Source organism: Micromys minutus (assembly GCF_963924665.1).
Source record: "Micromys minutus genome assembly, chromosome: 8".
In the NCBI taxonomy this organism is placed as follows: Eukaryota; Metazoa; Chordata; class Mammalia; order Rodentia; family Muridae; genus Micromys; species Micromys minutus.
Window position 1 is genome coordinate 22,140,442 of NC_137977.1, and position 25,387 is coordinate 22,165,828.

General features: G+C 39.8%; 1 protein-coding gene and 2 long non-coding RNA genes across 3 annotated transcripts; all 3 read right to left on the minus strand.

Annotated features, from left to right (window-relative positions):
• Window positions 1-936: 936 nt before the first annotated feature.
• On the minus strand, window positions 937-13,903 carry LOC308423531 (bromodomain-containing protein 8). The gene is made up of 16 exons (XM_080920256.1): window positions 13,811-13,903; window positions 12,000-12,136; window positions 11,272-11,490; window positions 10,666-10,810; window positions 9,350-9,559; window positions 8,708-8,988; window positions 7,964-8,416; window positions 7,581-7,674; window positions 7,331-7,377; window positions 6,304-6,518; window positions 5,851-5,943; window positions 5,623-5,691; window positions 4,908-5,085; window positions 3,907-4,011; window positions 3,440-3,484; window positions 937-1,495 (listed from the first exon to the last, which is right to left on the minus strand). Exons 2-16 carry the CDS (start codon window positions 12,090-12,092, stop codon window positions 1,436-1,438), a joined length of 2,307 nt encoding a protein of 768 aa, XP_080776382.1. The 5' UTR covers window positions 12,093-12,136; window positions 13,811-13,903; the 3' UTR covers window positions 937-1,435.
• Window positions 13,904-14,010: 107 nt separating this feature from the next.
• On the minus strand, window positions 14,011-15,151 carry LOC308423541. Its single transcript, XR_013975109.1, has 3 exons — window positions 15,103-15,151; window positions 14,791-14,913; window positions 14,011-14,070 (listed from the first exon to the last, which is right to left on the minus strand). It is a non-coding gene; the product is annotated as an uncharacterized lncRNA (long non-coding RNA).
• Window positions 15,152-16,949: 1,798 nt separating this feature from the next.
• Window positions 16,950-25,222, minus strand: LOC308423301. The gene is made up of 3 exons (XR_013975103.1): window positions 25,185-25,222; window positions 24,134-24,230; window positions 16,950-17,018 (listed from the first exon to the last, which is right to left on the minus strand). It is a non-coding gene; the product is annotated as an uncharacterized lncRNA (long non-coding RNA).
• Between the last annotated feature and the right edge of the window lie 165 nt (window positions 25,223-25,387).

A 25,387-nucleotide genomic window follows, 5' to 3' on the forward strand; every position in this document is an offset into this window, starting at 1 on the left:
TTTTCCTCAAGAGAGAAGAACTAAAGAATGACCTATTCACTTTATTTTTAAAAAAGCTCATACTAGTTCATTTCACTGCTGAATCAAATTTTTATTTAGTAACAAGTTAGAACTGGTCACATCTTTAACACATTAAAAAATTAATTACATTTGTGTGTGCACACACACATGTATATATTAGAATGCACATGTCAGTATGTGTGGAGGTCAGAGCACACTTTGCAGGAGTCAGTTCTTTCCTCTCACCATTCCAATTTCACTGATTAGACTCAGGTGTTCAGTCTTGTTAGCAGGAGTCTGGACTCACCGAGATACCATGCAGGCCCCAGTAATATATTGTTTTGAGACAATGTCTCCCTCTATAGCCTAGGCTAGCTTCAAACTGTCAGCTATCCTCTTGCCTCAGTTTCTCAAGTGCTAGGATTATTGGTATGTGTTTCCATGTTGTTTTCAAGTGATTTTTCTCCCAGCACTGGCAGGCAATTAACAAGGAAATTAGCCAAGAGCTGTACCATTATACTACCAAAACACATTCCCAGCCCCAAACTTAATAACCCCCAGAAATTGACCCTTTTCTGTTTATTTTTGTTTTAAAGCACTCTTGATTTAGTGTGGCACACACACCTGTAATCCAAGCTATTGGGAAAAGTTCAAATTGAAAGATTTTGAGCTCTAGGCTTTGTCAAAAAAAAAAAAAAAAAAAAAGACTCCACCTCAAAATAACCAAAACATGATGTACAAGAGTTCCAGCTCTAAAAACACAGATAGCATGAGCAAAGACAGTACTGTCATAGAACATGATAGACAGACAGACCTGCTTCTTCTGTCCATTCTCTAACCCCTAAGAAATACAGCCAGACCTCAAAACCTTAATTATTCCCCAAACATTCAAGAAAAACCCAGTAAAACAGCAAACTCTTTACACAATTACCTCCTTAAAAAACACAAATCACAACTTTGGTCTTGGTTACTTACCTCCTCTCAGTCATAGCAGGCAGCTTATAGGACTACTCAGCTCTAACAATCTTATCCCATGATAACCCTCAGTTAACATGGTAAAGAAAACACATCTCAAACACAAAGGACACACCAAAGACCATAGTTTTCCTTCTGATTGTTATATATACACACTTCACAGGTTTATTATTATTTTTTTAAAAATCTGTACACTTCACAAGACAGTACAAATTAGCTACAATCTGCTACACATTAGGGCATTAACATAGCCCATGATTTCTGCCCTAAAACAGGCAACTGTGCTACTCCAACTCTCTGAAGAGATGTCATTTGGCCCAGGCACCTCCTCTTCTGCACCTCCACTCTGGACTCACTGCTTCTCAGCCTTTTGACTAAGATCAAGTGTGCAACTGAGCCCACAAGCTCGAGCTATAATATCTTGCTTATTTCTATTTCAGGTTCAGCTCAAAGAGGGTATTCACTTCTTCATCTTCATATCTGCTTCAATGGCACAGCGGCGTCCCCTGGTTCCCCCATCCTAGACAGCATCAAAAAAAGGAAGGAAACATGAGTTGCTTTCATGGTAAGAGACAAGGTACAATAGGAATGCTGGGAATTTGATTTCTTGGGGCAAAGAATCTGCAGAGAATACCAAAGAGATGAGGTGGAAAGGATTTTCTGTTTTCCCATAGAGTAGCTGAAAGAACACCTGGTGTTTTGTGAGTGGAACTATAAGACTGTTTTCTTCATGGTCCTCAAAGTTCACCTGGGGTCCCACAGAATGACTATCAGTCATCCCACCCAGGCTCAGTTGTGTGAAAAGAAATAGGTAGAGAGGATGAAAGGTGGGAAAGGCAAAGGTTAGTGAGGTTCTTGGCTAACATACCTGTCCAGTTGCTGGTCCCTATAAGAAAGGCCTTTCCTGCAGACTGACCCTGGCACTAGTTCCCTAGCACCTCCTGACAGCTGTTTTCCATGACATCAGGACAATCAGGCTTCATTCCATCTGCTGCTCTCTCCCTGCAGCCCAGTTCCTTCCTCTTGTGCAAAACTTTGCTGTCTTCGATAGATAAAAGATCCTATTAACCGGCCTTGCAATAGCCAGCCACTCCAATGAGGATCCAGAGTCACTGTTGCAGGCCAATAAGAAAGAATAGAGATCACAGTGTTCTGTTTGTGGTACAGGTCTACAGACAAGATGAACTATTCAACACTTTTGCTGGACCAGACCAGTTTTGCATTTCTAATATGCAAGGATTAAAAAATGTTTAGAACATAAGTTGCCAACAGCCAAGAGTAAGATAGAAATATCACCTTGCATTTGTGTAAGATTTTAAGATTATTTTTTTCCAAGTTAGTTTCATAACTTATTTTACCCTCACAACATCCCTGTGAGGTAGGTTGGACAGGTATCTCAATCTTCTTCTTTTTAAATTCTTTTTTTTTAAATACTTGTTTTCATTTTATATGTATCAATATTTTGCCTACATATGTATATGTGCACCACAAGTGTACAGTGCCTATGAGGGCCAGAAGAGAGCTTTGAATTCCTTGAAACTGGAATTACAGGCAGCTGTAAGCCACCAGATGGTTGGCGGAAACCCATCCCAGATCTTCTCCAAGCAGCAAGCATTCTTAACTTCTGAGTCACCTCTCTAGTATTCACTCCTGCTTTCTTGAGACAAGGTCTTACTGTGTATACTAGGTATGTACTATGTATGCAGTAGTTCTGCCTCTCAACTCATAGTTACTTCTATCACACAGATGAGAAAACAAGGCCCTCAAAGGCTATCCATGACCTTAGAACCACATAGTTTTTGTCCAAGTTCTTTCCCTCACTTCATTGTTCCACCATGAACAAGGTCATGGAATAAAAGAATAAAAGCCTTTGGGCTAGACCTACTATGTTTATCTATAATCCACAAGCTATTATTGTATCTGGTGATCACTATGATTGAGATCTTAAAAAAATTTTTTAATTACTATTATTGCATGTAACATATGTGTAGGAGCACACATGCCACAGTGCACATGTGGAGTTCAGAGGACAACTCTGTGGAATAATGTTTTACTTTCAGTGGGGTTCTGGGAACCAGACTCAGGTCAGCAGACTACCATGGAAGTACCTGTAGCCACTGCATCATCTCACCTGCCCTTGCTGCTCTGAGCTGTCTTCCATTTTTAAGTTAACAATTGGTAAAAGGTGGAAGCAAGAAATAAGGAGGTGCATCCTAAGTCTTTACCCCAAAAACATTTCATATTTTGATCCAGTGATCTTAAAAGTTGCTCCTCCCAACGCCCCTTCACACTCACACAAGCAAAGAGACCAGAATGCAGAAGACAGAGAGTGTCCTATTCAATGAATAAAAAGTCTTTTAAGACACTGCCAATCTGCATGTTGGATTTCCCACTGCCACCCAGGCCCAGCAGCAGCTGAGAATCTTTCTGGCAACATCACCACTTGCAGCCATTCAATACTTACAAAGAGAGAGAGAAGGAAGGCAGGAGAGCCCATGGGGACACTGTCCTGTTAGAGGACAAACAAATACTGATCAGGTTCCACAGAAACTCTCAGCCACAAGCACCCCAAACCTCAGGACAAAGACAAAAGCACCATGCACACAAAACAAAGACAAAACTTTAAAACTCAAGAACAAGAGGACAGAGATCCCACAGCCATCTAGCCATATCTAGCAGCCAACTGCTGTAAGCTAATCCATCCCCACCCTGACAGCACTCTCCCAGAGGATTAATCATTCACTCATTAAACTATCCATCTCCCATGCAATTGGGCCTCTCAGTCATAGCAGACTTCTTCAACGGTTAGACAGAAGCAAGCCACCACCATTCTAACATCTATGTGCATACCACTGGCTTACAGAGGGTTAGCAGTATTAAGAGTAATTTAAGGATCTGTGGATGTTTTGAACTTTATTTTGGTCTGCTCACCTTCTCGGAAGCATCTTGCTTTCGGGTAGAGTCTCTTCCCCGGAGACTTTTAGCACTGATTCCAGACTCAGATGTTTGCATAATCAACTGCGTGGCCAAGAATTGCTGTAGGGAGAAGAAAAATGGGAAGTCATAAAGATCCAATCCAGTAGGAAAGAATTAACATATAATAGTACTTATACAGTACTCTTCAATTCTTTTTGGCTTACTAAAAGGCTAAATTCTTGCTATTCCTAAAGAATTTAGAAGGGAAAAAGTAACTTTAAAATAAGCCAAAGAGCCTGGCAAACTTAACAAAGATACAATATTGCTTCAAGATCAACATCGCAAAGGGTGTGCAGTGATATAACTGTTAAGAGTGAAGTAGACTACTTGTGACTAATAGGAATTATAAACTCTTGGTTGAATACATGTGCCAGAATATTTTATGTAACTAATAACATTAACCCTTTATACACTGAACTCAAAGGGAACTAGGGATATAGTTTAGATGGAACAGTGCTAGTCTAGCACACATGAAGTACTGGGCTTGATTCCAACCACGAATAAACTAGGTGTGGTGGGTTTATATAGCCCAGAGGTACTATATCTGTGCAGCCATGTGAAGCACTAGGTTTATTAGATCCTTACCAACAAGAGCAGCAGCAACAACAAAAACCTTCAAAAACTGAGTTCATTTGCCCAAGATAATAAATTTTTAAAAAAGATTGGTTTATTTTATGTATATATCTTCAGACACACCAGAAAAGGGCACTGGATCTCATTACAGATGGTTGTCAGTCACCATGTGGTACTGGGAATTGAACTCAGAACCTCTGGGAGAATAGTCAGTGCTCTTAACTGAATTTGTAGCATAATTCTTCCACCAAACCAATCAAATCTATACAACTTCAGTAAGGAAAAAAATATTTACCAATGTTCCTGAAGCTTATTACAAGTAAAAGTCATCAATTCTTTCCTGCACTTTATCTCTACTGAAACAAAAATGAGCATCACTGTACCTGGATCTGTTCCAAGACATCTCTCTGCATCTCTACTGCCATGTGATAGACATCATGGTCTGAGCTATTGTACATAACAGCATTCTGAAACATCAGCATGATGTCACGCTGAAACTCAGCTGTGCTGCGAATTAGTCCATTTTCAATGTTTTTCTTTATAGTTGACAAATCCATAGGCCTAAATAAATAAATAAAAAGGGTAATTGGCCATGGAGAGAGGAGGATTCACCTGGATTTCCAAATATAGTATTACTATACAGTCCTGTTCATATATACCTACATTATCAGCTACCAAGATTTAAACATCAACCCATTATCCCAAAACATGTACTCAACTCCCCGAAAAGCCAATCTGTAATAGGTATCACAAAAAGTAATGACAGGTGTTAATTCTTTTACACTATTAATAGTAATACAGTCACTGCAATGCTATGTTTTAACACTTTAATCAGAGCCTTTAGCAATCTCAGCAATTGAGAGGCAAAAGCAGAAATTACTCAATTTCTGTGAGTTTGAGGCTAGCTTTTTCTAGAGTTTTTCAGGCCAACCAGGGCTATATATAGTGAAACCCTGTCTCAAAGCAAAACACCACCACCACCAACAACAAACAAAACAAACAAAATCTACCCTTGCTTTAAATGTACTACCGAAGGCAAAAATTCACTTAAGTCTACACCAAAAAAATCTAAGTCTGGTGTGACAGACAATGGCTTACCTCTGTACAATACTATGGTAGCCAGGAGCTATGTCATCTGTAACAGGCTGCAGGAACACATTGGCATACCTGTCCAAAAATAGGTTTATTGATTTATTCTCCAGATGCAAAAGGAGAGAATTTACTTCATGCAGCAGAAGGTACTGATCAACATTAGCATAAGCTGTCTCACAGCTTGCTCAAATAATTTTTTAAGCCAACAACGAAGAGCTGGTAATGTCTGCTCACCTATGATTTGCTGCAGCCCTCCATACAAGCATGATAGCTTTCTTCCATATTTTCTGAGCCTGAATTGCTTCTTGATCTTCACTGCACACGGAACTGAAGTAGATACCAGAGTGTTTGTTACTAAGCACAAGAGAAAAAGTCCTGTTTCTCTTAAACTATTTGTTCCAAGCCAAGAAAGGGAAGACAAGTACAATTAAGACTAAAAATGTGGCTCTACAATACTAAGAATGCTTGCAAGAAGTCCTGGGTTCAGTGCACTTACACACACACACACACACACACACACACTCACACACACTTACACAGGCTAGGGTGGGGTGTAGGGGTATTTCTGTAATCTCAGCACTCAGAGGAAATTCTCTAGCAGCCTAGAGTACAAAAGCCTGCCTAAAAATGGAAAAAAAAAAAAAGAAGAAGAAGAAGAAGAAGAAGAAGAAATCACAAGATACTCACAACTGCGAGGAGGCAGGGCTGCTTGGGATGGAGTCGGCCAGAGTGTGTGACTGCAGTGTGGCATTATGTATACTAAAGCCATCATCACTTTCGCTCACGGGGGGCTCATTATCTATCTCAGACAAATAGCCTTCTCCTTGGTCCTCTTCCTTAGGCTCCTCTAGGCTAGCTGCTTCACTGACTCCATCTTCTTCCTCCTCCTCACCTGGAGCATCCTTAGATATAGTGTGCATTAGTCAACATGTAAGGCATTATGAACTGACATGTTTTGGGTTGGATCAGCTCTAGAAATGGCCTCACACTGACTTTTGGCTGAGCCCTCTATCACTTACACTACCCTCTACTCAACTAAGTTAACTAAACCAACATAACTTAGAACCTGGACAAAGAATTAAGCCCAGGATCTTATTCTGCCCTCTACTTAACTCACTAAGGGACTAACATAATTCCTCTATGTAACTAAGTGTGCTAATATAATTTAGAACCTGGACAAAGCCCAGGATCTTTTTGAAAGGAAGATTTAAAAAAAAAAAAAAAGCTACTTACTTAAGACTAAGCTAAGAGGCGTTCCTTCTTTCCCCTTGCTCTTGAAAGGAACTCTGACCCTGGATACAAAGTTACCAAAAATAGTTTTATTTAAATTTCTGTTGCTACTACTTTTGTAATTCTAAGATAATACCAGATACTTCTCTTTTGATAGTCTAAATTGTAACCTGACTCCTCTATGTTCTTTCTGGCACCTCTAGTCACTGTTTTATTCTGGATTGATCAAAACTTCTTTGTGCATCACAAACAGGAAGGACTCCATGATCTTTACGATTCTCAAGACTATCACAGGGGAAGCACATATTGCTATAGCACTCCCATTAGGTCAGAATGTCCACTACAGCTTTTCCTCATCTAACTTCTTACCAGTTTTACCAGAAGATAAAGATATGAATTTATGAATTTACTAAAATTCATTTAAAAAGATAGTACTGTGGGAAAATCTAATATGGCAAGAAGAATAAAGAAAAGTCTGAAATACCTTTATCTGGCTTCCAAAAATAGTCCCTGATTCTTCTTTCAATGAGTCTGCAGAGGAGAGAGAGACTACCTGATGATTTTGCACCTTAGCCTTCCCCTTCCTACGGACCACGATTCTTCCCTGCAGCTCTCCTTTCTTTTCAGGCTGTCCTGTCCTACCTCTTCTACTTGCCCACAACCCACAATCCCTGAGAAGTCAAAGGAAAAGAATTCAAGTTAGACACAGTTCAAACTTCCTGTCCTTTATTTACCTGACATTTCAAACTTGTGTTGTGTCTCTGCTTCTAAAGGATCTTCAATAGGATTTGAGCCATGTGATGGAGACAACATGCTTTCAGGGGATGCCTGAAGACCAAAAAAGAGTAAGTGCCCTAGTTACTAAAAAACTGTTATAGTTCCCACAATTCTATTCTCCTGTGTCAATGAGACAGACCATAGAAGAAATCCCAATGCCTACTCATCTTATATTTTAATGCTCCCTGTAGAAGGATAGGGCAAGCAGAGCACTAATCACAGCCTGTGGCTTTGGGTATGTGCAACATGTCAGAACTCAGGAATTCAAGTATTTAAGCTCTTACTTCTTGCCTAAGTCCCAGCCCTCCTCCTTTCTTCCCAGCCAAATTGTGTTCAATACCTCTGTCTTCACAGCTGAAAGTGGCCTTTCATCGCCTTTCCCACTGGAACCATCTGCCTCAACAATCTCTCCAGCTGCAGAACTTCTAGGTTCTTCATCTAAGTCTTGACTCCTGAGTTCTGGTGGCTCCATACTTGAAACTGGACCAACTCCAGCTACTATCTCAGCCCCAGACATGCCTGGCTCTGGCTCTGTAGGTTCCACCTTAATCTCAACACCTGAATCCCTGATGTCTACCAGTTCATGGATCCCTTTGTTTTCTGAGTCCTCGAAGTCTAGCCTCTCTTGTTTGACTGTCATCTCTGGTGCTGGAAGAGGTACTGGCTTCTCCCGCTCCTGCTGGATAGGATGCTCCCAAGGGCCAGGCAAGGACTGGGGATCATCATTTTCTTCACAGAATGATAATGCTGCTTCTACAGCCGCCACATCCAACACTTCAGGGTGATCATCCACCTGTCCCACAATATACAGATTATTGAGAACACAGAATAAGCCACTGTCCTTCAGTTTAACAGTACAGAATTAGATGCTGAATCTACAGCTACTCTCTGTCTTGACCTATTAGTGGGAACAACAACTGTAGACACTTGTGCTATGCACAAAAGTGAGAGAAATAGAAGGAAAGATAAGTAGTATACCAGACTACAAAGATAAAAAAGGGCAGAAGAATAATTAAATAATTCTAAATCAGAGACAGAAAGAAAACTGTAATACCCAGAGACTTTTTAGGATTTTGCTAGTTACCTTGTCCTCAATGATGGCAATGATGTCTCCAACTGTTTCAAAGTCCAACTCTTCACCTGTGTAAGACACAGCAATATCCATCTTCTCAGCCAGATCTAAATCTTCCTTCCCATCTATGCTGGGAGCCTTTGATCCACCAGGAGCCTCTGCTACCCCTGAGCGGAAACACTCTTCTTTGATAGAATTAATGATCATGGAGATTTCATTGCTATCCATGGAAACAGTCACAGTATGTGGATCCCCCACTGCTTCCAGCGGAACACAGGGCTCAGGCTGGCTCACTGATGAACAAAAAGAAAAAGCAACTCAGAAGCTTATCCAGTATTAAGTGACCACCCAGAGATCACACCAGAACTGTAGACACTTAAGGTCAAAAACTTACTTCTACCCATGTTTTCTTCTCCCTCATTTCATTTACAAAGTAAAGTGAGAATATAGTCTCAAGCCTGCATGTTTCTGCAGTTAACTTGCCCCACCCAACTCACAAACACACACCCACTCCCATCCTTGTTTTCCTAAGGATAAATATGGTCTAAGTCTGTGGAAAACAGAAGTACCTAGATGGGAGATCATGGTCTGGGCCACCTTTCTCTAACAAAAGTTTGGTCCTGTGGTTGCTCAGGGCGTGGGTCAGGGACGCACCTGGAGCTACACTTTCAGGAGTGGAGACAGCCGGAGCAGAGGATGGTGCTGGCAGCGCAGGCATCATGACAATGGTAGCCTGGGACACAGACTCTACAGGGGGTGGCACAAGCTTAACTGGAGGCTCACTGGCAACAGTAGTGAAGGAAGGAAGAGGAGTGGTGAACTGTGTGGGACCAGCTTCTAAAAGCCGGGAAAGAGTGGGAGCACCTGACAGATAAAGAAGTACAAAATGAGGGAAGACAGTACATGAACAAGAAGCAACAGTTACTCTAGGAATTAATTAAGAAGTTTTTTAAAGAACAAACATAAATTCTGTGTTGAATAAGCTATCACCTACCCTCCCCCTTCTTTAACCTCACCTAAGATCTTCCAAGAAGATAGAAATGAACCCAAGACCCAGACTATACACTGTATATATTAAAAACAGGTGGTCATTTTCTCTGAAGAAACAGAAGCAGTCACTGGCAATACAATAAAACGACTGAAATGCCAGGCAAGGGGCTAAGGAAGGAGGAGAGGTCAGTGACTACAGAGCAACATCCTGGACAGCTTGAGTACACACCAACACCGTGTCCCAAAACAAAACCAAACAAACCCCCCCCACAAAAAAAGAAAAAGCCCTGCTACTTCTGCTAAGATTCAGTACACTGTATACCACCCAAGCTCAAAATATTAATCAAATATTGACCTCTAATGGTATTACTATTTTTGCTTCACATTTTCTATTATTTAATTTTTAATACATCCCTGTGAAGCACACATGCCTCCATTAGTTTAAAAAAAAAAAAAGAAAACTAAGTCTCAAGAGTTAAGATGCCTCTCCAATGTAACAAAACCAATAAATGTTGCAGATCTGAGATTCAAACTAGGTTTTGAGTTCTAAACCTCTTGCCCTTACTTTATACTCTAGCATCTTTCCATAAATTTGCAAGCACTAATATGTTGCCAACATTATTAAAATAAGAGAGTCTCAATAATAATCTATTCAAAAATCACAAGATCAAATTGTTAGGCTGACACGAGATTCAAGTCCACATCTCCAGTTCTAAATCTTTCTCTAGTTCATTATCTCATGAACCTTTGGCATCTTTTCACATTTTACAAGACATAGACAAATACCTTCACTAGTAATTTTACTGTTTCTTTGATCATCACCTATATATACTGTGGTAAATTAGAGCTATCAATACTTTACATATGCAATGGATCAATAATGTCAAATACGACATCATTTAACAGAAAACTATCTCCAAAGCAAAGTCTAAAAACTGTAACTGAGCCTTAAAACATGAAAAGCACAAACAGTAACTTACCTGAGGCAGCTGGGGAGGCGGCCACAGCACTGGTGGTTGGCTGTATCTCCCCACCATGCATCATGGGAAGAACCCCGCCTACCTCCAGGAGAACCCCCGTGCTGCTGAGATGGCCGGAGGACACAGGCATTTCACTCTCAGTCACCTACCAGGGAGAGGAGGGGAGGCTATTCTCAAGCTCCTTCACTACCACTTCCCCCAACAAACAAAACAAAAGCACACTCCAGTAGTCAACCAAACTTCTTGAAACTAAAACCTAATATCCACAGAGAGTAATTCAAGATAGAAAAGAAATTCTACATTATAATGTTCAGAACGTAAGTGTCAAGAGTTCTCTAGGAGAAGAAAAACCACAATAACTATCATTCAGATACCTGAGGATCCAAGAATCAACTTAATGCATTTTTTTAAAAAATTAACCTTTAACTAGAACATTTTTTCCCTGTTTTTTCTTTTTCCTTTCTTTTTCTGGGTTTTTTTTTTTTTTTTTTTTTTTTTTGGTTGCTGTTTTTTTTTCCCCCAAGTCTTATTTATTTCAGGGCCCAGGCATTCCCTTCCAAGTACTAAATCACCACAGCTCTCAAACACCCACAGAAGTCTCCATACCAGTCTGGGGCTAGTAGGCAGGAGGCTGCCCTTCTTCAAGAGCTCTGACAGCAGAGGGGAGGGGGGTGGAGTTGCTTTCTGTCCAAGCATCTTTTTCTGGGGTGAATCATCTGTTACTGGGGTCATGGGGGCTTCTAAGGGTGCAGAGCCTGGAGGAAGGGTGTCAGGAATCCCAGGAAACGAGGTGACTGGGGTACTCGGCAAAGTCCCAGGGGTTACCTAAGAGACAACAGAGAACCTTTATCTGACTTTTCAAACTATGGAAGGTTCCCTACTCATCTGGATGGGTTAGTGTGTCTATTATTTTATTAGTTCTGAATGGAAATAACCAGAAACTGTTTACACGTCCTTCCCATAGTATTTTCTTTTCTACTCACTCTAACCCACAACCCAATCATTCTGTCCAACCTGCTATTCTCAAACTCTTTAAACACTAGTACTATTATATTTATAAAGAAATGGTCTCTTTCTTCAGCAGAAATTTTACAAGACTAAATACACTGACAAGTAATTCATATAGTCTTTCACTTATCTCAACAAGTCAGAATCCTTAACACTTTTTAGTCCATCCATACGTTAGAAGAGTGTGTAAGAAACTAAGTCTTTAGTGTTTAGACCAAGAGAAGTTGCTTGTAGGCAAAAAGTGTGGTTTCTTATTTCTTATTATTCAGCTCTGCTGGCTTAGTGTCCCTTTGCAAATCAATTTCAATAAATGCAAATACACTTACCCCAGAGGTAGCCTCTTCCATAGTGTTTGGAGTCAAGTCTCCAAGTGGATAATCACCTCCTGGGGAGGCAGAATCTATAGGAGACCGCACCATCACCGTAGGTAACCTTCGAGGAGGTGTTTTTACTGCTTGCCGAGCTAGAACATAGGCAACAGATGAAATCTTCAGGATTAAATAAACGAAACCAACCACTGTCATACCTTGAAGCAGCAATTAGAAATTTTATTATTTTTTAGTTTAGTTTTTCAGACCAAGGGCAATTCTAACACTAAACAAATTAACTACTTAATAATTTCAAAGGTCCTTGTAGTAAATAAATGGTTTACATACTTCTCAATATCTTCTTCAGCAATTTAAGATTCACCTTTTAAAAAGAAGACCTCACTGGTTCACACCATGTCTTACAGTTGATGACACTTAAGTTTCTCCCCTACCTCCTTCCTGGACTCGAATCCTAAATTCTAGGGTTACAGGCATACACCACTATATCTGGCTTTCTTCTTTGGGCGGTGAGGGGCATGCGCAGCAAGCAGTAGTGGCAACTCACCTAGCTGGCCTGAAACCCACCATGTAAACTGGATTGGCTCACAGAGATCTTCCTGCCTTAGCCTTCCAAATGCTAGGAATAATGCTGTACATCACCACACTCAGCTCACTCCACGTTTGACTTTTATTGGCCTGAGTTCTAGGTTCAGTGGTAAAGGTTCTTGCTGTGAGGACTGATGATCTAGGATCATCTCTGGGACCCACTTGATAGAAGAGTACGGACTTTTATAACCTGTCCTCTGGTCTCCACATACCCATAACACTCACTTGTCTTCACTTCCAAACAAACAAATAAAAAAAAAACTTTTTTTTGAAGAAAAAAAACTTGCGGCTCTTTGAATTGGAGGCTAGCCTGATCTATAAAGTGAGTTCCAGGACTTCCAGGGCTAAATACAAAGAAAGCCCATCTTGGGGAAAAAAAAAATCAACATATAAAGAGAATAAAAATAAATAAAACCCTAAGTCATGCTCAGTGTACCATTATCATGTGTGTGAGTCCTACAACTAAACTGGAGACCTAGAGAGTATGAGAGACCTCATTTTTTGAAGTATTTCTTCTTGAACATAAAAGATGGTTTATTCTTTAGAAAAGAGATAACAAGAACGGTTCTTTTCTCTGTAGTTGTTTGTTATGCTAGAGACAAAGTCTCATGCATGCGAGGCAAGGGTTCTCTACTGGACACCTTATTTTATGAGACGTCTATGCACATGCTCACAATAAATCTGTACATTTTTTCCTGTTCACTGCCAGTTTGCTCCAGAGATTCAAAATCACTCAAATGTAAAGAGAAGAGGGAAAGTTTTAGCTGCCTTACAGTTTAGCCCATCAGTCTGGAGCCTAAGACATTGGGCTTAATCCATAGTCTATGACTGAGAAATCATTGGCCTTAACAAAAACTAGTGAATGGGATATACAAAGATAAAAGAACTCTAATAAATGTAGGCTTCTGGTCCTTGTGAAAGACCTCTAGTACAGTAGAATTCCTTTTGATAAAAGCTTGTTTATTTAATGTCACCTGAAGGGCATGTACAAGACCCTCAGTTCAATCCCTAGCAAAAACAAAAGAATGTTTTGGGGGAAAACAGAGGAGGAAGGGGAGGGACATGATAAATTTTGCAAGTAAACATAAACTAGTATATTATACATTAGAAAACAACAACTAAGTTTCCATAGTGGAATGGTCACATCTAAATACACAGCCAACTGTCATCAGCACGCGGAACTACATGGTCAAGTGCTAACAGAAGCACTAATCTCAGCTTACCCTGGTATGCAGCATCTGTGGCCTTCCTTTTTACTTCAGCCTCTTCCTCCTCCAATTTCTTTTTCCTAATAAAGGAAAGGAATTGAGGTATGTCAGCCAGCTCTAGCTCTTCTCTACAGTTCACACTGCACTCATAAAAAGGTGTGCTGACAAACTGGCAGAGCACCGTTGGAACCTACATTGCAATGTCATTGCAGAGCTCATCCAGTCTGCTGTCCATGTGTCCAGCTTGAATCAGTTCTGCATCTCTTTTCAGACGCCTATAGAAACAAAGAGGCAGACAGCAGTTCTCTCCACAGTTTCTGAGTTTGTAAGTTTCTGAGACAAAGTCTTCCTCCATAGCTCAAGCTGGGCTCAGACTTATAATGTTCCTGATTTGGTCTCCCATATGCTGCGATCTATAGAGATGAGCTACCATACTCTTATTTGTGTGTGTGTGTGTGTGTGTGTGTACAAGTACAGGACACATTCCACAACATATAAGGTCACAGGTCCTCTCTTTCCACCTGGACTGAAGCAGGGTCCCTTTTTTATCTCTGCCACTGAGCTGTCTAATTGCCACCTACATAAACCACATTCAGAGCTTCTGACTTGTGGTCTCAAGGAACCTTTTCATTCATCTAAAACTCCTGAGTAGCTGCTGTAGACACACCATGCACCCAGCATTTCAACTAAATTTTTCTCTCTCTCTCTGGTCTTTTGAGACAGGGTCTCTCTGTATAGCCATGACTGTCCTGGAACTCACTTTGAGGACCAGGTTGGCTTTGAACTCAGAGATCTGCCTGCCTCTGTCTCCTAAGTATTAGGATTAAAAGCATCTGCTACCACAGAGGATGATGGAACTCCAGCTTAGTCTACAGAGTTCAGGCCAGCCAGGACTATACTGAGACCCTGTCACTCACAAAGACCAACTTAATCTTGTGTGTACCAGAAGTCAACCCTGTTTTTCCAATGCCCCTCCCAAATGACCTGATAACTACCTGTATCTCTCCTGTGTCTCCTTTATGACTTTCTTCAGTTCCTCAACTCTCTCAGCAGTCAGTTTTCGAACAATAACATCTTCAACAGTTTCTACCACTTCTCCTTTTTCACCCCGTTTCCGTCTGTGAAAAATCAAACAGTAAATCCAAATTTAAGTAAGAGGACATTTGTTCCCACTTGTATTCTCTGAACCTTTTCTACCCTTTAATCATAAAGAAGTAACATCTGCTATACCTTTCTCACCCAATAAGATGTATTTCCACAACGAACACTTCCCAACCAAACAGTTTTGTACCTGGGCTTATACTCACTTTGGAGTCTCAGTAGTCTCTAAGAGCTCAGAATACTGAGAAGCACAATGCTATAAAGAAAGAAAAAAATGTGATAAGCAAGCTCGGAAAGAAACAAGCTTTCAAAGTCTCAACAACAGAGTAACAAGACAGTGAAAAAAGCTACTCAAGATTGTGTAGTTTAGCTGGTCAAGGTGGGAGGCAGAAGCAAAGGATCTCTGAGTTCTAGGTTATCCTGGTTGGTCTACACAGTGAATTCTATGACTGCCAGGGATACATAGTAAAACCATACTTCAAAAGAGAGACTCATGGTGTATTTGGGGCTGATAAAATGGCTAAGTGGGTAAGTTTTTGGTGTGAGAGACACAACAACCTGAACTCAATTCCCAGAACCAAGATAAGATAAAGCTGATTCCAGAAAATAAAGTTATCTTCCCTTTCTCCCCTCCCTCCCTCCCTCTCCCTCCCTCCCTCCCCCTGCCCCCCCACAAACAATTTTGGAAGTTTTTTTTATTAAATTTAATTAAATTTTGTTAAATTAAAATTTTATTTTTTATGTCTGTATATGTATGCCTGCATAACTTTATGTGCACTATTTGCCTTCAAGTGCCCTCAGAGATCAGAGCAAGTATTGGATTCCCAGAAACTGGAGTTATTTATAAGCCACCAGACGCAGGTGCTAGGAGCCAAACCCAAGTTCTTTGCAAGAGTATTAAGTGCTCTTAAACACAAAACCTTCTTTCCAGTCCCCTCTGGCATTTTTTTTTTTAAAGATTTATTTATTTATTTTATGTATGTGAGTACACTGTTGCTATCTTCAGACACCAGAAGAGGGCATCAGACTCCATTACAGATGGTTGTGAGCTACCATGTGGTTGCTGGGAATTGAACTCAGGACCTCTGGAAGAGCAGTCAGTGCTCTTAACCACTGAGCCATCTCTCCAGCCCCTCTTTTACTTTTTTAAAAAATTAATTAAAATGTTAAAAAAAATGTACATTTGTATTTGCATTTGTAAGGGTATCAGATTCCCTAAAACTAGAGTTGCAGACAGTTGTGAACTACTATGTAAGTGCTAAGAACTGAACTCAGGTCCTCTGAAAGGCAGCCAGTGCTATTAACTGCTGAGCCATCTCCCTAGCCTCTACTTTTTTTTTTAATGTGTATTTTATCTCTGTTCGAATGTTCATACACATTCATTAGTGCAAGTACTTGTGTGTGCATATACATGTAGACACCCAAAATTAAATCTGGGAGTCTTCCTCAGTCTTTACCTTTCTTTGAAGTAGGGTCTCTTAAAGAAACTGGAACTATTACTTCAACTAGGCTAGAAAGCCAGCTTGCCCCAAGGATTACTTACTGCCTCTGTGTTCCAGTCAGTATAATAACTGGTGGGCTGCCATGGCTTCTTGGCATGTTAAGTTAAGGATCCAAACTCCAGTCTTTGTGATTGTACAGCCAAAATTTTGTTTAACCACTGAGCCACGATCCCCAAGCCATGATTTCCTTTGGTTGGCTCCCATTACAGATGGTTATGAACTACCATGTGATTGCTGGGAATTAAACTCAGGGTTCTTAACCACTGATCCATCTCTCTAGCCCTCCTTCAGTATACTTGAAGCTGGGTCTTGTTATATAGTCCTTGTTGGCTTGAAACTCAGCATATAAACCAGGCTGGTCTCTCATATGTTGACATGCTCCTGCTCCCAACTGCTACAATTACAGGCATGTACCAATATATCTAGCCTATAGCATAAGTTATTTTCCCCTTCATGATACAGAAAACCTTGTAAGTAACAAGACAAAACCTGGTAAAGAACCAATTTCATATTCCAGTGAGTATAAAAGAAAATCTGATTGGTAACTTACTTTTTGAGAGAACCAGTCTGGAGGCCGGCCAGGCTCTGCAAAGGGCTTGATTGCTCTGCTAACTGATACCCTATAAAATGAGAAAAACCTTGAGGTACACTGAGCTCAAAGAATAATAATAGTAATAATAAATAATAATAATAATAATAAAGAATTGCTATAAAGAAATATTAGAATACATTTCCTTTATTATTAACCCTACCTACTTTTCAGTGCTGAGAATAAAACCCAGATGTTCACCCACATGTTAGGTAAATGCTCCACCACAGCTAGCCCTCTAGTTGGAAAATGATGCCAACTATTTAAGAAGCAATTCAGGGACTCGTGAAATAGCCCAGTGGGTAAAGGCACTTGCTGCCAAGTCTAATCCTAATCCCACTCCCGGAACCAACATCTACTGTATCTACAGGGTACAAGTATCAACTCTTACTATCTGTTCTCCAACTCCCACACTACCCACAGTGGCTTGCATACACCCATATACACATATATGCACAATAAATTAAAATGCAATGTTAAAAATCTGTAAATAAATCCAGGGCCTCACATATGTAGGCAAATACTATATGACCAAACTATATCCTCAGCCTAGACTAATTTTTAAAATAAGCTCTTATTCCCCTTGAAAAACCAGTACCTATAATTTAATATCTTTCTTTTAGGACTGCTTTTTGAGAAACCTACAGCCTGCTCTCATTTTTCCTTCTGAGTAGTCCCTTTCTCTCTAAACCCTCATTATGATACTGTATTTAAATACCTTTATTAACCTTAATTTTTTAAAGATAGGGTTTTTATGTGAAACAGCCCTGGCTGTCCTAGAACTCCTTTTGTAGACCAGGCTAGCCTTCAACTCACAAAGATCCAGTTGCCTCAGAATCCTGAGGGCAAGGATTAAAAGTATGCACCACCATGTTCAGCTGTTTAAATTTTATCAAGTATTTTTTTTTTACTGTGTAAAATATGTACTTATAATTCTAACAAGCAGGAGTGAGACAGGAGAACTATGAGAAGCTTAAGACTATCCTGAATTACATGAGTATCAGGTCAGCCAGAACTAAACAACGAGACCTGTAGTCACTGCCATCTCCCTACCCCACAAACCTGACCCAAAAATCAACTGGGTTTTGGTCTACATGGCCAGTCAGGCAGTCAAAACAAAGTAAAATCCTATGTCAAAAATCCTCCAAGAGCATTTCTACCAATCAGGCTCTTTAAATATGTTAAACATCTTCACTGTCTTCCTGACAGGAAAAGCTAAGCACTAGACCATATCCGTAATCAAAGTAACAACACAACCAACCAAAGAGCATGTGCAGCATGGTCTTCATGCACATTCCCCAACCAATGGAATGAGGGCTGATCCCGACTCTGCTGCCTGCCTGTGCATCCTACTCCCTCAGTGGGAGAGGATGCACCCAGAAGGAACCTCCCACTTCTCAGAGGTGAAAGGGAGGATGGGATGGGGAGAGGGCTCATATGGAGAGGATTGGGAAGAGGTATGAGGGCTGCAATTGGGATACCAAGTGAATAAATTAATTAATGGGGAAAAAAGTAACTACATGAACAAAAACAAGGTCATAGTCACTGGATTAGAAGACAAAAGTCAGTCTTTGTACTTTTTGTAATTAAATATTATCTGACTGTGCTAGTGCACACAAATGACCCTAACAATTAGCAGACACATAAAATCTTGAGGTCAAGATCACGAGTTAGAGCTACATAGAGATTTGGAGGCTAATAACAAAAAAAAAAAAAAAAAAAAAAAAAAAAAAAAAATCAAATCTTTATAACCAACAAAAGACATTCCAGTGGAAACATATTGTTTCAAGTACTCAAGTGCTTCCCCAAATTTTATGACTGAAATATGTGATATTGTTAAGTATTATAGAATAAAATACAGAACAATTTAAGCTACAATGATGCTTTTTGTTGTTGTTAAATGTCAACTATATTTGGGAGGGAGAAAAAAAACACACCAGATTGTTTTTAAAAGCAGAAATATCTCTAGAAAGCTGCTTGAAAATTTAACAGTTGGCCAGGTATAGAGATATATACCTATAATCCCAGCACTCTGGAAGCAGAAACAGGAAGATTACTCAAGGCCAGTCTAGTTTACAAGGCAAGTTCTAGGTCAATCAGAGCAATAGTCTCAAAACACCTATACACACAGAAAGACAGAAAAAAAATTGACTGGTGCTGAAATTTTATAAACCCATCTCAATAGTTAAAATTTATGAGGTTTTGTTGTGTTTCATCAGAGTCTCATATATCCAGACTAGCCCTGGCTTTATATAGCTAAGGATGACCTGGAACTTCTGAATCCCCCTGCCTCTACGTCCTCCTATAAGCTAAAATCCCAGAAACACATGTTGAAATCCAGTTTAATTTATCTAAAGGCTTAAAGATTATTAGGTAAACACTCTTCCAAATGAACTTTATCTCTGGCCTACGGTTTGCTTTTTTGGTTCTGTTTTCTTTCTTAAGGAAATGTCTCCTATAGTTCAGGCTATTCTAGAATTCCTGATCCTCTTATCTCCCCCTTCTTATTTCCAGTGGGGATAGGTGTGTGGTACAATAGCTATAGATTTTTCTATATTTAGCTGGGTATATACAATACTACATATTATTATTAAGTTTTATATATTTGAGCTGTATGTTAGAAAGATCAAATTCAAGGCTATCTATCCTTGACTCACAAGTTCTGGTTCCATAATGAGGAACCACTAAGATTTCTGGGCCAAGCTGGGCTAAGAGTGAGTTCAAGACAAACTACACCACATATTCAGACCCTATCTTTAAAACAAACAAACAACCCAGAAAAATCTGTCCAGAAAGAAACTATTTGATTATAAGGTTAAGAAAATTGTAAGGTTGGCTGGGTATGGTGGTACATACCTATAATCCTAACAACTTGAGAGGTTGAGGCAGGACAATACCTATAAGACTGAGGCTATTCTATGTGATTATGGTCCTGCCTTTAAAATAAATAATACCAGGCAAAGTCATGGATGCCTGTAATCCTACTAACCTTTGGAAAGTAGTCAAGGTCAGCTACATGCTAAATTCCAGCCAGGACTATAGAGCCAGATTGCTTTAAGAACAAAAATAGATTAGAGAGATCCCTCAGTGATTAAGACAATGCAATGTTGTTGCAGAGGACCTGAAGTCAGAGGGGGGAAAAAAAAAAAACCAGGACCAGCAAGTTCAGATAAAGTTGCCTATTCTAAAAACCTTACAACCTGACTTTGATCCAGGAATCCAAGGAAAAAACTAACTCCACAAAGATGTCCTCTGACCTTCATACCCAAAACCATGTTTGAAAGAAAAAATAAAGTACAGGGCTGAAGAGTTGGTTTCATGGTTGAGAACTTGTTGCTTTTACAGATAACCCAAGTCTAATTCCCAGCATTTACAATAGCTCACAACTACCTATAAAATTCCAGTCTCTGAGGATCCGTGACTTCTGACCTCTAAAGGCACCAGAAAAGCACATGGTACATATACATACATGCAGGCAAAACACTGATACACACGAAATAATAATGTTTAAAAAAATAATTTTTAATAGTAAAAGCCAACAAACAAAAAGGCAAAACATATTTTCCTAGCTAATTCTCAAATAAAGCAATAGAAAAAACTAAATTGGTATTAACTTGGCTGGGCCTGGCAGCTCCCGCCTTTAATCCCAGGACTTGGGAGGCTGAGACAGACAAGTATCTGTAAGTTTAAGGCCAGCCTGGTCAATACAGTTGAGTTCCAGACAACCAGGGCAATGTATCAAAAAAAAAAAAAAAAAAAAAAAAAAAATCTTCAAAACTTTTGTGCTGTAAATAAAATCAATCAAAAGTGTATCGAGACAGGTTGGAAAGGTAAGTCAGTGGTTAAGATCACTGGCTCCTATCCAGAGGACCCAGGTTCAGTTCTCAGCACTCATGTGGTAGCTCAAAACCATCTGCAACTCCAGTTCTGGGGATCTTGAACCCTCTTCTAGCCTACACATATGCTACAGACATATAATCAAGCAAAGCGCATACACATTACAAAAACAAGTGATTAAAAGAGTGTTTCTTTAAAAAATGTAGAAATATACAAAAAGGAGAAAGTCAAAAGATTAGGATCCAAAATATGCAAAGAAATACAATGCAATTACTAAAAGAAATTCAACCAAATAAAAAATAGACCCCAAGGGGGGAAAAATATAAATTTCTTAAAGATATACAATGCCTATACAGGTATAAGATGCTCTTACAAAAAGGAAAAAAAAAAAAAAAATCAGGGCGAGCAAGATAGCTTCTCAGGTAAAGATGCTTGTTCTAGAAGCCTTATAACCTAAGTTTGATCCCAGAACCACAAGAAAAAGAAATTACCATACACAGTTTATCAGAGAAATATATATCAAAACAATGTTAAGAATGCCAGGCAGTGTTGTTGCACACCTTTATTCCTAGCATTCAGGGAGGCAGGTGGATCTCTAAGAATCTGAGGCCAGCTTGGTCTACAGAGTGAGTTACAGGACAGCCAGTGCTACACAGAGAAGCAGGAAAAACCAAAAACCCAAAATAATAGGCAACTAGATGTGATAGCTCACATTTTTAAAAAAAGATTTATTTCTTCTTTTATGTTATGAATACACTGTAGCTGTCTTCAGACACACCAGAAGATGGTATCAGATCTCATTACAGATAGTTGTGAGCCACCATGTGGTTGCTGGGAATTAAACTCAGGACTTCTGGAAGAGCAGTCAGTGTTCTTAACCACTGAGCCATCTCTCCAGCCTGATGACTCACATTTTTAATTCTAGATCGCGAGTCTAAAAGGGGGAAATCACTGAGATCTAGGCCAGTCTAAATGACAACATACACAGATCCTGCATTAAAAAACAAAAACATGGTACAGTAAGTTGGCTCAGCTGTTAAAGACACTTGTCCTCAAGCCTGAAGATCTGACTTTGATTCCCATAATCCACAAGGTGGAAAGATTATCAAATCCTGCGAGCTGTCTTCTGACCTCCACCCATACATGTGCACACGCAATCACATTACATATAGAACAGAATCTATAATGAGATGACTTACTAGCACAGCTACTATAAAAATAAAGAAATATAGTGAAGCAGAAAAAGAAACCGAAGAGAATGGGCCTATAGTTCAGTTATCAGAGTACCTGCCTAGCATGCATGAAACCTTGGTTTGATCTGTACTACAATAACTGGGCCTCATGGTACATGCCAATAATCACAGGTAAAGGTAGCACCAGGAGTCCAAGGTCATCTTAGGCACCAAAGGGAGTTTGAAGCTAGCTTAGCAAAAAGAAATAATGGTTTGAGCCAGTCATAAAAAAAGAAAGAAAAAAAAAAAAAAACAAAAGAAAGGAAGGAAGGAAAAAGAAAGAAAGAAAGAAAGAAAGAAAGAAAGAAAGAAAGAAAGAAAGAAAGAAAGAGGTAGGGAGGGAGGGAGAAAGGAAGGAAACAATCAACAGAGGTCTGAACTTGTGACAGTCTGGGCTATCCTTCTCTTTTTCTGAGCATGATAGCACATGCCTTTAATCCTAGCATTTACAAGACAGGGTAGGAGGACCTGTGAGTTGGAGGCCAGTCAGATCTACAGAGTGAGACTCTTGTTTAAAAAAAAAAAAAAAAAAAAAAAAAACACGGTAGAATCTCTACTCAGCATGCATGAAATTCTGAGTTCCACCCCCAGCAACTCTATTCTCCAAAATTTGGAGGGATGAAGAAATGGCTCAGGAGTTAAGAGCACATATTGCTCTTACATAGAGCCCAAATTTGTGTAGGAACCAATGTAAGTCAGATGTTTCATAACTACCTGCAACTCCAGGGGATCTGATGTCCTCTTCTGGCTCCCAAGGGATTCTGCACTGATATGCCCATATCTCCCTCCCCCAATACACAGATAAACATACTTAATTTTTAAAATAATAAAGAAAATGGCTTGGCAGTTCCTCAAAAAACATGACCCTGACACTCTACTACTCTACTTCTTGGATGAAATCTCTGGGGAACTGAAGACTAAGTCCATAAAGATTTAATTCAAACCCATATCTGTCCCAAGGTAGAAGCCCAAATGTCAGGTAATGAATATGCAATTGACTGTTTATAGCCAGGGGATATACATTCTTGGATTTCCTCAGCCTAGGTTGGACATTACAGTCATATCCAAAAACAAACAAAAAGCTGTGTTTGCACTTGTACAGACTTAGTCCCTAAACCAGTGGATCTCAAAATTCCTAACGTGGTGTTCCTTTACTACAGTTTCTCATGTTGTGGCGACTCCCAACCAGATTATTTTTGTTGCCACTTCATAATTATTTTGCTACCATTATGAATTATAATGTAAATATTTTTGGAGATAAAAGTTTGCCGAAGTGTCAGCACACACACAAAGGTTCCTCTGCCTCAAACCACTTACAAGCTATTTCCTTGTATTAGGTAATATGATCTAGAGATAATTTGGAGTATTCAGGAGTATATGTGTTGGTTACATGCAAATATGAAGTATGTTATCTAAAGGAATTTAGCTATCACCATTTTTAGACCCTAAAAGGTCCTGGAACTCAATCTCCAGATATGGAAGAAGATAGTTCATGCTATTATCTGGCCAATACTAGAAAAGAAGTATTAATATCTATTACATATGAATAAATCTTGAATAGTGCTATATTAACTAACTAAAAAGCTAGTCCCAGAAGACTACATATTATACCTAAAGGATAACCAGATCTAGGAAAAGAAAGTAGACTGTTCAGGGAAGAGAGGAAGAGGTAAGTGTAGATTTACTTTAAAGATTAAAGAGACTTCTTAAACTGCTGGGACAGCTGCACAATTCTGTGAAAATAGAAGAAACCATCAATATTTTCCCTTCCAGTAGGCTTATGTATGTGATTTGTATTTTGATAAAGCTGACTACCACATAAAGCTTAAGGTAACTTAAGGAATATACTGAAGTGAAAAATTCTTAGTCCTGGCTAACTAGATTGCACATGTCTTTAATTCCAGTGCTAGGAAGGCAGAAGTAGGCATTCTCTGAGTTCAGGCTAGCCTGGTCTACAGGATGAATTCTAAGATAACCAGGGTTACACAGAGAAAACCTGTTTCAAAAAGAAACAAAAAACAAAAATAAAGATACTCGGTGCAGCATCTCAAGAAAGCAGATATCTTAGATTCCTTACCAGTTCTGATCCCCACTCCTCATGACAGAAGATGCTAAACACAACTTCTCTCGGATAGACCATGGTTCTGTTGGGCCAGTACTCAGCAGCTTGTGCTCTGGAAATAAAGAAGGCTAAGAAACAACCTCTAAGCCCCAGAAGAGCTAAAAGCCTGATGATATGAAACAACACTCCAGGCAGACTGTGGAGCAGTGATCCTGCTTTTCAGTAAGCAGGGGCAGACAGACTTTTGTGAGACAGACCTGATCTGCAGAGTGAGTTCCAGGCCAGCCAGGGTAGTCACACAATAAAAGCCTGTCTCTAAATAAATAAATCTCGAACTTGTTCGAACAATGTGAACTACTACCATTAATTATCACCCAATCTTGATTTTTCACCATTCCAATGAAATATTACCATTATTGGCCAGGGTACTTTTATTGAATACGTATTTATAGAACATTGTGTTTAAATGCCATGGCTTCCAAAAATAATAATAACTGGCAGTGTTGCGTTAAAATAAGGTAGTAAGGTTTTCATTTAAAAAATCAGTTTTAAAACTTTCCGTTTGAATTCAGGCTAGTTTCCCAAGATTCCAAGCGGCCACGGTTTCCTACTGCCCACCTCCTTCTTTGCATAAAGTTGTTTACATTTCAGCCCCTCCCCCCTCAAGTGTCCGGTATAAAACGGTTGGTTGGTGAAACTGAAAAATGGCTGAAATACACAAGTAGCGTTTTCACCGATGGCAGAAAACGCCTACAGTTAACATATCATTTCGACTGCTTCTCACAGCTTGGTTAGATAAACAACTGAGTCGCTGGCCACTTCATACTGCCTCTATGTTTTACCCTAGAGAGCGCCTAGCACACAAAGGCTTCCTGGGCTGTTTCTCACCAGCCTCCGTTTCCTCTCAACACTGTTAAACTCCAGGTGGTGGTCCTGGACGCGACATGAAAGGCAGGTCTCTGAACTTTGCGCTCTCTGACAACCCACTCCTCCCACGCCTGAGAAGTGGGATGCCTAGTCTCGACTCTATTAAGGCCTTGACCATTAAAGTGGTTCCGATACTCACTGCCAGTCCCGGTCGCCATTTTGGCCTCGACGTCTTCAAAGCTTGCGACAGACGCAGGGAACTCTGGGAAAAGCCAGTATGAGTCTGTTCGCAGTGCCTCGTGGGTAATGTGGGTGGGTCAGTTTGCCCTAATAAACGCGAAGTCCCTCTAGGAAATATTTTCCTTTTAACCAATAAAGGACAAAGAATCGTAGCTAACGCCC

Coding starts and splice junctions, on each gene's coding strand:
- LOC308423531 (XM_080920256.1), bottom strand. CDS start 12,092: ATGGTGCGGTCTCCTATAGATTCTGCCTCCCCAGGAGGTGATTATCCA. Junction 9,560..10,665: donor CGCCTCCCCAGCTGCCTCAG/GTAAGTTACTGT, acceptor TTTATCTGTCAG/GTGCTCCCACTCTTTCCCGG. Junction 7,378..7,580: donor ACACAAGTTTGAAATGTCAG/GTAAATAAAGGA, acceptor TCTCCTCTGCAG/ACTCATTGAAAGAAGAATCA.